Source organism: Mchenga conophoros, linkage group LG13, assembly GCF_057382185.1.
Source record: "Mchenga conophoros isolate Kocher_MC1m ecotype Shallow Benthic linkage group LG13, M_conophoros_male_GT1.1, whole genome shotgun sequence".
NCBI lineage: Eukaryota > Metazoa > Chordata > Actinopteri > Cichliformes > Cichlidae > Mchenga > Mchenga conophoros.
The window spans coordinates 16,976,570-16,989,282 of record NC_140538.1 but is presented as its reverse complement, the minus strand read 5'-3'; the positions used below and the strand labels follow the sequence as shown (position 1 = coordinate 16,989,282).

General features: G+C 44.3%; 1 protein-coding gene across 1 annotated transcript in view; it reads right to left on the bottom strand.

Annotated features, from left to right (window-relative positions):
- Window positions 1-227: 227 nt before the first annotated feature.
- lzts2a (leucine zipper, putative tumor suppressor 2a) overlaps window positions 228-12,713 on the bottom strand; it is a 44,489-nt gene continuing 32,003 nt past the window's right edge. The window contains exons 3-9 of the mRNA XM_085296797.1: window positions 6,807-7,472; window positions 4,977-5,633; window positions 4,762-4,884; window positions 4,371-4,517; window positions 3,616-4,131; window positions 3,285-3,389; window positions 228-3,152 (exon numbers count right to left, since the gene is read on the bottom strand). Coding sequence (XP_085152923.1) covers window positions 2,970-3,152; window positions 3,285-3,389; window positions 3,616-4,131; window positions 4,371-4,517; window positions 4,762-4,884; window positions 4,977-5,633; window positions 6,807-7,439 — 2,364 coding nt within the window. The 5' untranslated portion in view covers window positions 7,440-7,472 and the 3' untranslated portion in view covers window positions 228-2,969. The remainder of the gene's footprint in view (window positions 3,153-3,284; window positions 3,390-3,615; window positions 4,132-4,370; window positions 4,518-4,761; window positions 4,885-4,976; window positions 5,634-6,806; window positions 7,473-12,713) is intronic.

The following is a 12,713-nucleotide window of genomic DNA, read 5'->3' as shown; positions in this document are numbered from 1 at the left end:
AATGTGCAGCCGACATATCTACAGCAGCCTTGTGATGCATCATGCCAGTATTGAGAATTTTCTCTAGCACCACGAAGAATTAATACCGCTCTTAAGGCCAAAGGAGGTCCAGCCCAGTGCCTGCAAGTGTACCTAATAAAGTGTCAGATGAGTGTATTTTACACTGTAATGCAAAGTTGGTTCATTCAACCTAAAAATAAGCAAAAAAAATTTCAGAAGCAATTAAATCTGCAATCACTTCAAGATGTGACAACTTGTTCTTTAATTAAAAACAGTCATTTGTACAAGAAATGTACACATAAAAATATACATGGACAACTACATACTCTATGAATGAATGAAGACACACAGTAAGCAAATGTTTCAAAAAAAAAAAAAAAAAAAAAAGCACATAAAACGATGGGGGAAAAGCACCACAAAAAAAAAGTGTGTTACGTTGCTTTGGTCTAGTCACAGTGGCTACATTTGAAATAGATATTTTGTCTAAATAAAAGACAATGTCACTCAGTTATACTATTTAGTGTTTTACATATTTACACAGAAAAATGGTCATGCAACGATGAGGGAGAGGAAATGAGAATTCGATATGCACACAGTGCTTTGGAGTGAGGGAGTCTGCTTTCGAACACCTGTGCTTGCTGTTAATATGAACCTGTGGTGAGTAATAACAGTCTAGGCTTGGTTAACAACGTGAAAGTGGTTGGATAAACTACGCTTTTTCCGTTCAAAGTTACTTCCAATGGCTTTACTTTGCAATCACAATTTATGCACAGACCTTTAATGCTCCACAATACCTCCTCAGCCACAGTTATGTGGTTATGCAAAATATAGCCAAATATAGCCATGAGCATTCCTTCTCTCTGGCCATAACTTAATAACGAATCCCTCAAAAACGACTTGTGCAGTTCTAAACAAATGACGTGGGAAAACCTGAAGACGACAGCGTGAATGAGCGTGAGATTACGATGCAGACAGTCAAGTGAAAGATCAATCAAAACGGAGAGACAACAGACCAAAAAGTAGCCTAAAATAAGAGCTCCCCGCTGCTCTATCACCTGCAAGGTTTGGTCATTAGAAGGTTTTCCACACAGATTATATAATGTAAACATTAAATTTTCATGCATTACAGTATTAGGTGCACTCTTCCTTTGTCGCCACCTCCATTTGCAATTGATCCATCATTTGAAATATTGGTATGAGATATACATTAATCCACACACTTATACCAGTACTACAACAAAATATCTTCGGGTGCTATATATATATAAAAAATATACAACATCTCCTCCATTATATAGATTTTCATTTAACTATTAATCCTCGATATAGACTCTGCAAAATAAAAGCTCTCAGCAGCCCACTACCGCCATGCTCAGTCGTATGCACAGCCCTGCATAATACCGTGAGAAAACAGCAGCGCAACCCACAGTTTTTATATGTAACATGCTCCTCGCCGGTTTATATTTAGGCCCTCAAAAACTGACCTGCCTTGAGGACATTCAGTGCTGGAGCTACTGCATCTGCAAACTCTCACCTGACTGCTGCGTGAACCAGTTTCTTCTGAAATCTCATACAACAAAGACATGCAGACATGCCAGTCTCACTTCCTGTATAGCAGTCAGTGAAGAGTATAATCTAGTGGGCAGGAAAAACGGGAAGGGTAGGAAGACTTCATAACAGTTATTTGGCTTTGCTTTGCCAAGAGGTACATAAAGGGAACTAATGGGAGTGAAGGGAGATAAATGGAAACTCTGAATAAGAATGCAAACAGTTCAAACACTGGCTTAAATCTCTGTAATTCTGTAAATATGCTCTATTTTTAGTTTCCTGATACCAACCACAGAGGTGCCTTTCACTGTTATAAAAATAGCTGAGTAAGAAGCAAACAGAGAGAAGAAAAAAACAGAGAAAGAGGGGAATCGGCAGCATCCTGCAAATATCACTTATACTAAAACGTTTATGTGAGATCGGTGCATTGTCTAAAGAATTGACACGTGTGCAACAGTTGGTGGTCTTGAAAACTTGAGCAGAGTTCAAATAAAGCATTTCCTTTGAGCGTTTGGTTTGGCGTTCCCGGTAGGTTTTCGGAAACGGCTGAATAGGATGTTCACATGTAAGCAAGGAGGCGCACGTCAGTATTGGTTTGTTTGAATTGAAAACAGTTGAGTCCTGAACAAAAAGAGGGCAGGGAAGTTGTGCAAAATAACAGCGTGCTTCTCAGATGCTCTCGTTACTGCATTTCTCAGAAGTGACAATACATTCCTCATCAAATACGCACAAGCCAAAGAACAAAATATTGGTATTTTTTTTTAGACTTGGTAAAATGAACTTTGATGCTATCAACTCCATGAAATACAAACAGCAGTTAACAGTAATATTTGGGATTTGGAGGACTGGTGCAGCGGGGGTTTGCGTCGCCGATGAGCACGGTTCGGGCGGGTGATGACGTCGGCTTTAATAACCAGGTGATTGATTGGTCATCTCTCGTGGTGCATGAGTACGTGCACGCTGGTGTCTGGGTGTTTCACGTCGTGTGCTACCAACAAAGTTGTAACCAGATTTCTCTGTGTGTAGTAATGTTTTTTTGCTTTAAGGTTCCCATCGATTTTCAATACCCTGATTTGAACGTGGTCTGAGAAATAAAACACTTCTTTCCCTCCTCTCGCTCCCACAGATGGAAACAGGTCTTTGTGCTGGCTTTGTAGTGGAATAAAAACCCATTAAAAGCGTAGTGGGAGACACCTTAAAAGGATTTACTGGGAGTACATTTGTGTTAGCAGGAAGTGAGAATGCACCTTTTGGGAGAGCTCCCTTTTAACAGTGACAGGTGGTGAGTGCTTGCTCGATGATCCGGGCAAAGCCACGTTGAAGATAGTGCAGTATTTGGCCCAGAGTTGATTGTTTGGTTTACACCTTCAGAGTGTTGCCATGGTTTTTATTTGGACATATTGCTCGCAGCGCGTGTGTGTTTATATCTCTGTGGCAGTGATTTCCTCAAAGTGGATGTCATTGCTGCCGCTGCGCACTTCATAGTCCTCCATATCCCTGTTCTCCAGCTCCAGACTCAGCTCCCTCATCACTCTCTCCAGATCACGGTTGCGACGGTACATCTGGATGTAGTTCTGCTGCAGCTGTTTCTGGTAGTGGATTACCTGAGTTGATGGGAAAACAGCATTTGAGTTAAGTACATAGGTAAGGAGGATTAGCATAAGCTTTAAAATCTAGTTTGACACGTGTCACGCTGAAGGAAAAAGATTTAAAGTCAGTCGCCACGAAATGTTTACCTTCTCCTTTTCCTCCTGCCACACCCGCCTCTCTTCGTCGAAACGTGACAGCTGCTCCTCACCAGTCCTCCTCTCATACATGAGCTCAGCCTTCAGCCTATCAACCTGTTTCGATGTATCATGTTTAGTTCCTTTTCTTACAGAAATTTAAAGCAAAAAATTTGTAATGCTCGTCTCTACATGGGCCCATAAGCTACATAATAAATAAATGACAGCACAGAATGCAAAGTATTCCTATCAAAAGGCCACAAAACTGAGCTGACACAAAACCTCAATTGCATCAATTCACTTTCATCACATATGCTTGTAAAAGTTACCGAAAAACACATACCTGTTGCCTGAGTCCCAACACTGTTTCTGCATTCTGCCTCTGAGCCTTGGCTTCATCGCTCTCTCCACCCCAGACCAGATGAGTCTCCTCTCCGTTGCGGTACACAGAGGGACTGGGACCTCCCCTTCCTGCCACAGCTCTACCCTGTTGCAGCGTCAGACTCATGCATTGCCCCTTCATGGCTACATTTCCAGGCAGAGCAGGTCCGCTGTGACCGGTCAGAGCGTCACGTAGCCGGGCTGTCTCCTCTTCCAAACGGCTCACTTTCTCCCGGAGCAGCTCAGCTTCACTCTTGCGCCTCTGGAGTTCATTTTCGCAGACCTCCAGCTCCAGTGACCGCGTCCGCAGAGCAGTCTGGGCCTCCTGGGATCGAATCTGGCTGGCTTGCAGCTCAGAGCGAGCTTCTCTAAGCTGGGCCTTCAAGACCACAATGTCTCCTGCCTTCTGGCTGAGCTCCGACTGGATCTCCTTAAGCTGCTGCTTCAGGAGAGAGATCTCTCCTGACTTTTGACATACCTGGTGAACAACAGAAAGAAAGTGAGAGAGAGGCAAACCTCAATTTCTTCCAAGCTTACAAGTTCGTTTCAGGATTTTATGTTTTTATTAGTTGCTAAAAAGTAAGAGATGAACAGAAAATGAAAAGAGCAACTGACAAACAAAAATAGGATCACACAAATTCACAGCTGAGACATTTAATCACCGCGCTGCTTCTGACAGATTCATGACTGACTGTCTGGTATCTCGCTTTCACCTACCTCCCACTTTGTCTCCTCCAGACGTGGCCCTAGTTGGGTCTGCTCCCTCTGGATTGTGGCGCACCTCCTTTCCAGTGTCTCTCTGTCCTGCAGCAGAGAGGAGAAGTCCTCCTGTAGCTTCTTTTTCTCCTGCTGTAGCTGAAATACCTGACAACACACAAAGATGCACGTGATCATGCTTTCTTACAAAAACACAGATGTGCTAATCTAAAATAAGACATGCAAGTGTGGAGAGAGAAAACTACTAAAGCATAAGACAACATTAAAAATAACTGGAACAAAAACAAACACATTTGTGGCAGAGTTTGGGTTCACTGTGTAATGGATTAATCGAGCTTTCTAATTTAACGCTTACATTTCTTCATTTAATATTTTTAAATACTTGGCATACCTGTAATTGAAGCACCTGCTGTGCTCTCTGTGCCTTCTGAGAGGCCTGCTTCATCTTCGTGGCACAGCTCTGTCTCAGCTCCTCCATCTCTCTTTCACAGCGGCGCTGCTTCTCTTCATACACCTGTCACAGTAAAAGACGCAGCTGAGAGGTCAAACATCAGCTCCTCAGCGTATCAAGTTTATGATCGGTGTCTTGAGGCGACCGTGTCTCACCTGGCAGATGGCAGCTTCATTCTCGTCCAGATTTTCTCTGAGCTGCTGGAGCTCCAGGTCCCGTTCCCTCAGCTTCTCCTCGAGCTCCCGCACCACGGCCTCGTAACCCTCCACGGGGGGTGGAGAGTGGCCACAGGACCCACTGTCTGACAGGGGCTGCCCGCGCCCACTAAGTGACCCCGAGCCTGTGCTCTTGCTGGACGAGGAACGTCCACTGTCTGAGTTACTGTGACCGTGACTCCCGCCTCCACCAGAAGTATTTCGGCTGATGCCCGACACAGGCTCCAGCTGGCCTCCTGACCCAGAACCAGCACTGGAGCCCTCACTGGGAGCCAAACTGTAACCTGTGCTGCTGTGAGTAGGGAGGCTGGAGAGCGAGTTCCTCCCTGAATCTGACATGGAGCAGGACTGACTGCTCCGAGCATTGCGACCACCGGTGTAGGAGTTGCACTTCCCTTCAGAGTTGGAACTGCTGCTTCCACCATTCCCGCTTGTACCGCTGGCACTGCTGGATCCTCCATGGGGCAGCAGAAGGTTGAGGCTGGCCTCCGACAGAGTGCTGGCACCTGGCCGTGGCGAAAGATACTGTACGGAGTGCCGATTCTTGGGAACGACAGGCTTGAACGCTGTAGGACGGATCAGCACTTTCTCCATGTTCTGAAAGTGTAGATTATTAAAAAAAACCCAACTAGCATTAATGACTGTTGTGTTAATTAGTAATGACTGAGTAAAACTCATTAGTAAAGGCTGAGCGATGTGCTGGCAGGCCACCCCACAAGGCTCTGATTAGTTTGGTTTGGTTTAATTGATATTTAAAGGGTTCATTAAGCAATTTCCTTAATGATATTCCTATCGTATAAGATGGATAGACAGACGTAAGATGGAGAAGAGTGGAGGAGAGGAAAAAATCTGATTAAAGGGCACAGAAACAAAGGGCACAGACGAGAGCGAAGGGAGAGTCGTGACAAAGACTGAGAGCGTGAAAGCATCCTCTCCTCTGTAAGCATTTTCTTAATGATCTTTCTCAGAGTTCACTAAAGACGTCACTGGATGCGAGCGAGCTCTGACACTCATCATGATGTGTCTGCAAGGTGAGCAGCTGTCAAATGATCCATCTGAGCCTGTCAGGCCGGTTATTAAGCTTCCCTCCGGATCGATAGGAATAAATAGCCAATTAGACAGCTGAGGTAATCTGCTGTAAAACGTGTTCACGCAGGCAGCAGAGATAACAGATTAAAAAAAAGTCCTCAGTATGATATTTGATGTCCTGGTGGGTGATATTGAGATGTAATTTAAGAAGAAACTGACCTATAAATATCTTCAGATTAGAGGTCAGGGGCACTGACAGAGGTGCTGGGGTTTCAGTGTCATGCTGAAAGGCACTTTCCACTTTCTGCACCACCCTACAGCCCCAAAGGATGTGAGATATGCGAAACAGTACGGTATGGTAAACGATTAATACACGGTTTAAGATCTTTCAACTACATTTAATAGATTTCTTTAGCAGATGAAGCTGAAGATTGATATGGACTCAAAGGCATGGCCAATTGATTTGGACAGTTATTATACTTTTTTATTTTTTATTTCGTTTTGATTTTTTAAAAATTCTGTTTAGTTTCTTTTAGCCACAAGATTGGGTTTGCTAGTTTCAGTTTAGTTTTTATTAGTTTCAGTGTTAGTTTTAGACTTTTGTCAATATTATTGTATTTATTGCAAATGTCAGAGGCAAGAATATTTTTATTCTTGCATCCTCTTGTTAATATCAGCAAAATGAAATCAGAGTATTAAATCAGCATCATCTTCCCAGATTATCCCTGTACTTCTCCTCACCTTCTCCAGCTGTCCAGACACTGGGATGAGTTTGGGAGGAGGTCCACCAATGTTCCCATTTAGAGTCCTGTTGTCTTTTTGGTCCTCTGAGTCGCTGCAGGGGCTTGCAGCAGTCAGCACCAGGTTGTCGTTCCAGTCTCCAACCACCACCTCCTTGCTCACATACCCAAAGTTCCCATTAGTGCTGCCACCGACACCGCCTACTGTTCCAGCAACCGTTACACCCCCTCCTGTCCCAGCAGAGTTTCCAGGCCGTGGCTGCTTCTTTGTGGGAAGCGGTGGAGGCAGAACCTGGGCCTGAGGCTCTGTTCTGTTGCTGATAACCAGCAGCTGCTCCAGGGAGCTCCCACTGCGGAGGGTATTATCCTGGAGCCGGAAGCAGCTGGTAGCTGGCGTGGAGCGGCGTGGCTTGGTGTTGAATTCGCTGGCAGCCCTGCAGTGTCTCTCTTGGTACGTCCGGCCTGATATGAGACTACTCACTGACCCCATGGCTGTGTCAGAGGTGCAGTGCCCACAGGGGCCAGAGCAGGGACCTGAGGGGGAATGGGATGATAGAGGCCGGCACTGCTGGATGTCGAGGCCTGGATTCGGGTGGTCACTCACGGTCAGGGGTAGTGCCTGAACCAGAGCCATGGTAGCCCGACGGCGTCAGACGCACCACACACTCTGATAAGAGAGAAAACAGACACAAAATGTTACATTTATACTCCAGATGCAGCTATTACACAGGTTTTTTATTCAATGGTGTTTATCCTAGTGTTGTATTTTTATTTTATTCAAAAACACAACACTAGGCACGAGAAAAGATCACTGCAGAAAGCTGCACTGCGGTGGATCAGTCAAACTACATCAGCGTGGGCTGTAGCTGCAGAGCAAAAGTAGCAGTAGCCGTGTGGAAGGTAAAACACTAAAATGAGACTTGCCAAGAAGGACGCAAAGAAGGGTATCGGATGGGTTGGGCTTAACTCTGAACTGACGCTTCGCTCCACTAATGATAAAGTAAGTCAATCAATTTAACAAATCTAAACCAATCTATTTTATTTTAAAGCCCTGCAAGAGATCAAATTCTGTGGACATGCATTTCAGCTGATTTGACAGGTGTAAAAATTTGGAGCATGTAAGACGCTTTGGAAGGAAACACTTTCTCATGTAGCAGCTTTGGCTCCTGTGTCCACAGCTGTCTCACACATCATGGGTGGGAGGAGATAAAACTTAATGAAAAAAATCTTCATATTACAAATCACCTCTGAACTCTCTTCAATGTGTTGCCATTATTAACAAAACTTTAAATGCAGACATATGTTTTGGAAGAAATTGTGTTTCGTTCTTACAGTAGAGTTCCAGAGACTTGAAGAATCAATGGCCTGTATTAGTATAGCGCTTTACTAGTCCTTAAGGACCCCAAAGCGCTTTACACATCCAGTCATCCACACATTCACACACTGGTCATGGCAAGCTACATTGTAGCCACAGCCACCCTGGGGCGCACTGACAGAGGCGAGGCTGCCGGACACTGGCGCCACCGGGCCCTCTGACCACCACCAGTAGGCAACGGGTGAAGTGTCTTGCCCAAGGACACAACGACCGAGATTGTCCAAGCCAGGGCTCGAACCGGCAACCTTCCGATTAAAAGACGAACTCCCAACTCTTGAGCCACGATCGCCCCAATGAGCAATGAAGCAAACTTATTTTTTCTGATTCACTACACCCACTTTACAGCTGTTTGAAATATTTCAAACCCCCTCCCCCGTGACCTCCACAGTCACGGCTCATCCCTCATTAAACATACTGTATCTACTGCTAATTGCCAGTGTCATTAACGAGGCAGGAGGGGAAAAAAAAAAAAGAGGATGGATTTAGTAAAGGGTGAGGGGGGTGAGTCACAATCATCTCCAGCTCCAGCTGCTCTGTGATATTCCTGCGTGTCCTCGTCTGAACCTGCGAGCAGTCATCTGGGTATTATTCCTAAAGTGGTTTGAAATTTATTCACTTTACCGTTTTATGATGACAAGGCTCACACCCATCAAAGAACATCTTTGAAGGAAATGAATATTAGCTTCAGTCGGTTGCTGTACTATTTTTAGGCAGTGAAACATGGATAGATATTATTAACACAATAAATGGAAGCAGATTAAGTCTTCAATTTGCAGATAGCATTATCAGTATTGCCCAGAGGGGCATAGACGGGACTCGCATCCTAGCCTGCTGTGCCAATCTGAAACCCGTCTGGCCAAGTGGAATAATCCTTTGTGCCATGGCTGCACACGGTTATGTACATGTCCATTCTGAAAAATGGTGACAATAATCACCCCCTAAGAGAAGTCTATATTCTCGGAAATACAATAAATACAAACACCAGCTGTGGATTAAAATAAAAAGGAATGAGAACAGTTTTGGTTGGCTGTTCTAAAGCAAGTGTGTTAACTCATGTTTCAGATCTCACAAATTGAGCCAACAGTGCAAACTCTTGAACAGTGTCTCACTGAAGGCGTTCATGGTATTGGTATTATCAGAGACTACCTCGAGAATTTGGGAGTGGAGCGGATGGATGTCAACCCTATCGAACACTTGTGAGATTGGCTCGGGCATGCTGTTCATGGCAGAGTGAGAACAAAACCACACTGGCTCGCTTTTCTGTACAAATGTGGCAGCATTTAAGGGGAAGTAAACAGGTTTTCCAATAGTATAAGATTTATTGCCAAGAAGCAGTGTTACAACAAAGAAATTATCAACCAAACATAAACTTCCTTGCTTTTTATTCTAAGCTTACATACACCCGCTCGAGCAGTATACCAGCAGTGTTCATATATAATCAGCCGATTGTAGCCATTTGCCGGTATATCGGTATCAGCGTTCGTAACAGTCAAGTAAAGACGACACAGGAGAAACACGCATCAGCCATGTTAAGAGTGTTGATGGTGGATTGTTTGTCTGCCAGAGATTACCCTGAAACTTTTCCATGTTGTCAAAAGGTGTTTGGGACACAACAAACACCAGAACCAGCTGATCCGAGGAGAGTCAGCAGCATGTAAATGAGTTACACAACTTACTTTTTAAAATGCATGATCATCTTGTCTTAGTAAGGACATATACATAACTGTATATGAAAACTGTTTGGCAAATGTTTCTTTCATGTATCTTATTGAAAATACTGGCCAATATATCGGATATTGACTAGTGGTATTGGATTTTTAGATGATTGGCCCAAATGGGTGAGTGACATTGATTCCATCCATCACAGACCACTACTGGAGTGGGTTTTTTCTTACACTCAGTATTTCACTCTCCAACAAAAGTCGGTCATCAAACGACTCATTTTAATTTGGAAGAAAAGCGGTCTTTTAGCTGCTAACCATCTGCAATGACTACACAGCTGAATTAAGAAAAGCTAAACTATCTCCTCCACCCCTTTCTCGTCACATCTAGCTTCAAAAGGATGGCAATGGTGAAAATGCTCATCTCAAGGCTTAAAGATGGGACTCTACAAATTAAAGGTTTATATCATGGTGGCATGAAATTTTCAAGGGGTCACTAGAGGAACTGAGGTTTTTGGCACTTCAGTGTTGGCCTCATTTTGTGTGCTCGAGGTTGCCTCACACATGACACACAGCAGGAAACAGTCAAGCTCCGACATGTTTGTATTATTGAAAATACTGTGTGATTTAGATGAGAGAGCCTTACGGGCAGAGCGTGCAGCAACTCACACATCACACCCGCTCGCTAGTGGTGAATGCAACAGATATTAACTGTGCTATTTGAATACTGGTGCAATTGGACATCACATGGACTTTGTACTTGGAAGCTGGGAGGTTAACTGGGCATTTGCTGTTTCACATGCAGCTCTGTTGGGTAAGAAAAGCTGAAATATTTTTGATTGTTCGTGAAAGTATGTTGACATAATGGATTTTATTTGTCATTAATGATTGAATCCTGATCAAGCAATCAAGTTTACAATATCCTGCTTTGATTTTATCACTGAAAAAATACAACTCACTGGATAGGAGTTTGAGGAAAGCATATGTAACGGCTCAAACTATTCATTCGTGATCAGTAAGCAGGACGATTCGATTCCTGCCAGTTCACTCCATACTGACTAAACCGTCTGTGAGTACATGGCAGAGAGTGACGGGGAGTTAAAGAGACGAGACAGGCTTCGTGAGTACTCGTGAGTCAAGGAGATAAAGATATGCGTGGTATGTGATCATTTCCAATGCCAAAATAATCACGCCTCACACAACCTCCTTTCCCCTTTGATCCAGCCACCACTAACCCCCACCCTTCTCCTCTACACTCCCAGCCCTGACAAGGACCTCTCAGGCAGGGATAATAGAATTAACAAGCCTCTGCGACCGTCAACCGTGACCCCCTCCTCCTGAGGAATGGGGTGGGGGGCGGCTGGTCTGATTCTGCCCTCCCCTCCCACCCCTGTGACCTCCGAGGGCAGGGCTTTGTTCTGGCTACTCGGGCAACAAATCTCAAAAGCTAATTTCCCCCTCTGATGTTGCTCACTGGTTGGTTCTTAAAAGTTATTGAAGGCCTCCTCTCCTCCTTGGTTCTTCTGAGAAAGTGAAAATATTTTCATAATCCGCTCCATCCGCCCTCACTGCTTCCTCCACCTTCCTCATTACACGCATCCTCCTCTGCTGTCAGCAGCACAAGACAGGCAGAGAAAAAACAGCCATCACCACTAAATATAGAAAACATCTCAAGTGCCTGAAATCATTCTGATAGTCTTTCATGAGGCATTTGATTCAGTGTTCAAAAATAAACTCCAATAGTGTTACAGCTAGCTGTGATGGGGTCAACCCAGGGGCACTTTACACCACATCCTGACACTCTAAAACTATTAAATGATGCTGAACCGCTTAAAGGCAGCATTACTGCTTCTGACAGGAACTGGAAATACTTCAAGTGGATGTGAGAGTTTAGCGTCCACATGGTACCAACTGGCCCAGGATGAACAAGAGCAGGGCTGATAGAAGAAAGAAGTTCCCAGGTAGCTCTCTAACAAGATCCAGAAGTCAGTTCTGTGACGGGGAAATAATCCCGTTATGATAAGTCTGTTAATAATGCCAGTCCTTCCCAGGAGAGGAAACCCCATTATTGAGCAGCAGTAGATCGCCCCTTGCAATCCCACGCAACCTCAGAGCTGTTCCGGAGACTCTGCTGGGCTCAGGACAAACTCAGAAAAGTGAGAACACGAAGGAAGGAAAAGAAAGGGGATAAGGGGTAAACACACAAAGGAAGGCTAGCTGTGAGTGTTGCCTGGGGTTTTAGGGGATTTTCTAATATCAGGTTGCCCAAAAAGAGGAGCCAAACAGAAATGAGCTTCAGGGAGAACCGTGCATCCATAATCCTGTTTATCATTATTTTGCCAGTGCAGAGACACAGAGGTCTGAGCACCTTAACGTCTCAAATCAAATGTGAACCGAGACAACTTGTCTTTGCTGAACCACCTCCTGCTGACCGAGCAAAAATGCTGTTACTCATGTCGGCTTGCAGGAATTTTCCTTCAACCCAACAAGCCGAAGACGACAACGACATGCAGTGAAATCTGCACGGCAGGCCACAGCTGTGTTATGGCTGTGAAAACAAGTCATGCTGAAGCATCTTCGGTCCTGTAAAACCCGAGGGTTTATGAGTACATGCGGTCAAGCAGCAGAGTGTGGCATTCTGTTTAAACTCAAATGTAACTAGCAAAAAGTGCTTTCCTTTGTAATCCAGGACATGCAGCTTGATGACATTGTAAAAAAAACTAGCGTATGCCGTAATCATGATAAACGTATCCATTACTGACACACAGGGCTAAATTTGCTTAATTAATCCTTTAAAATTTGAAGATGTTTTGACAAAAGACACAAAAGTCCCTGTTTTAGACTAATTTCAATAGAGCAAAACAGCAAATGT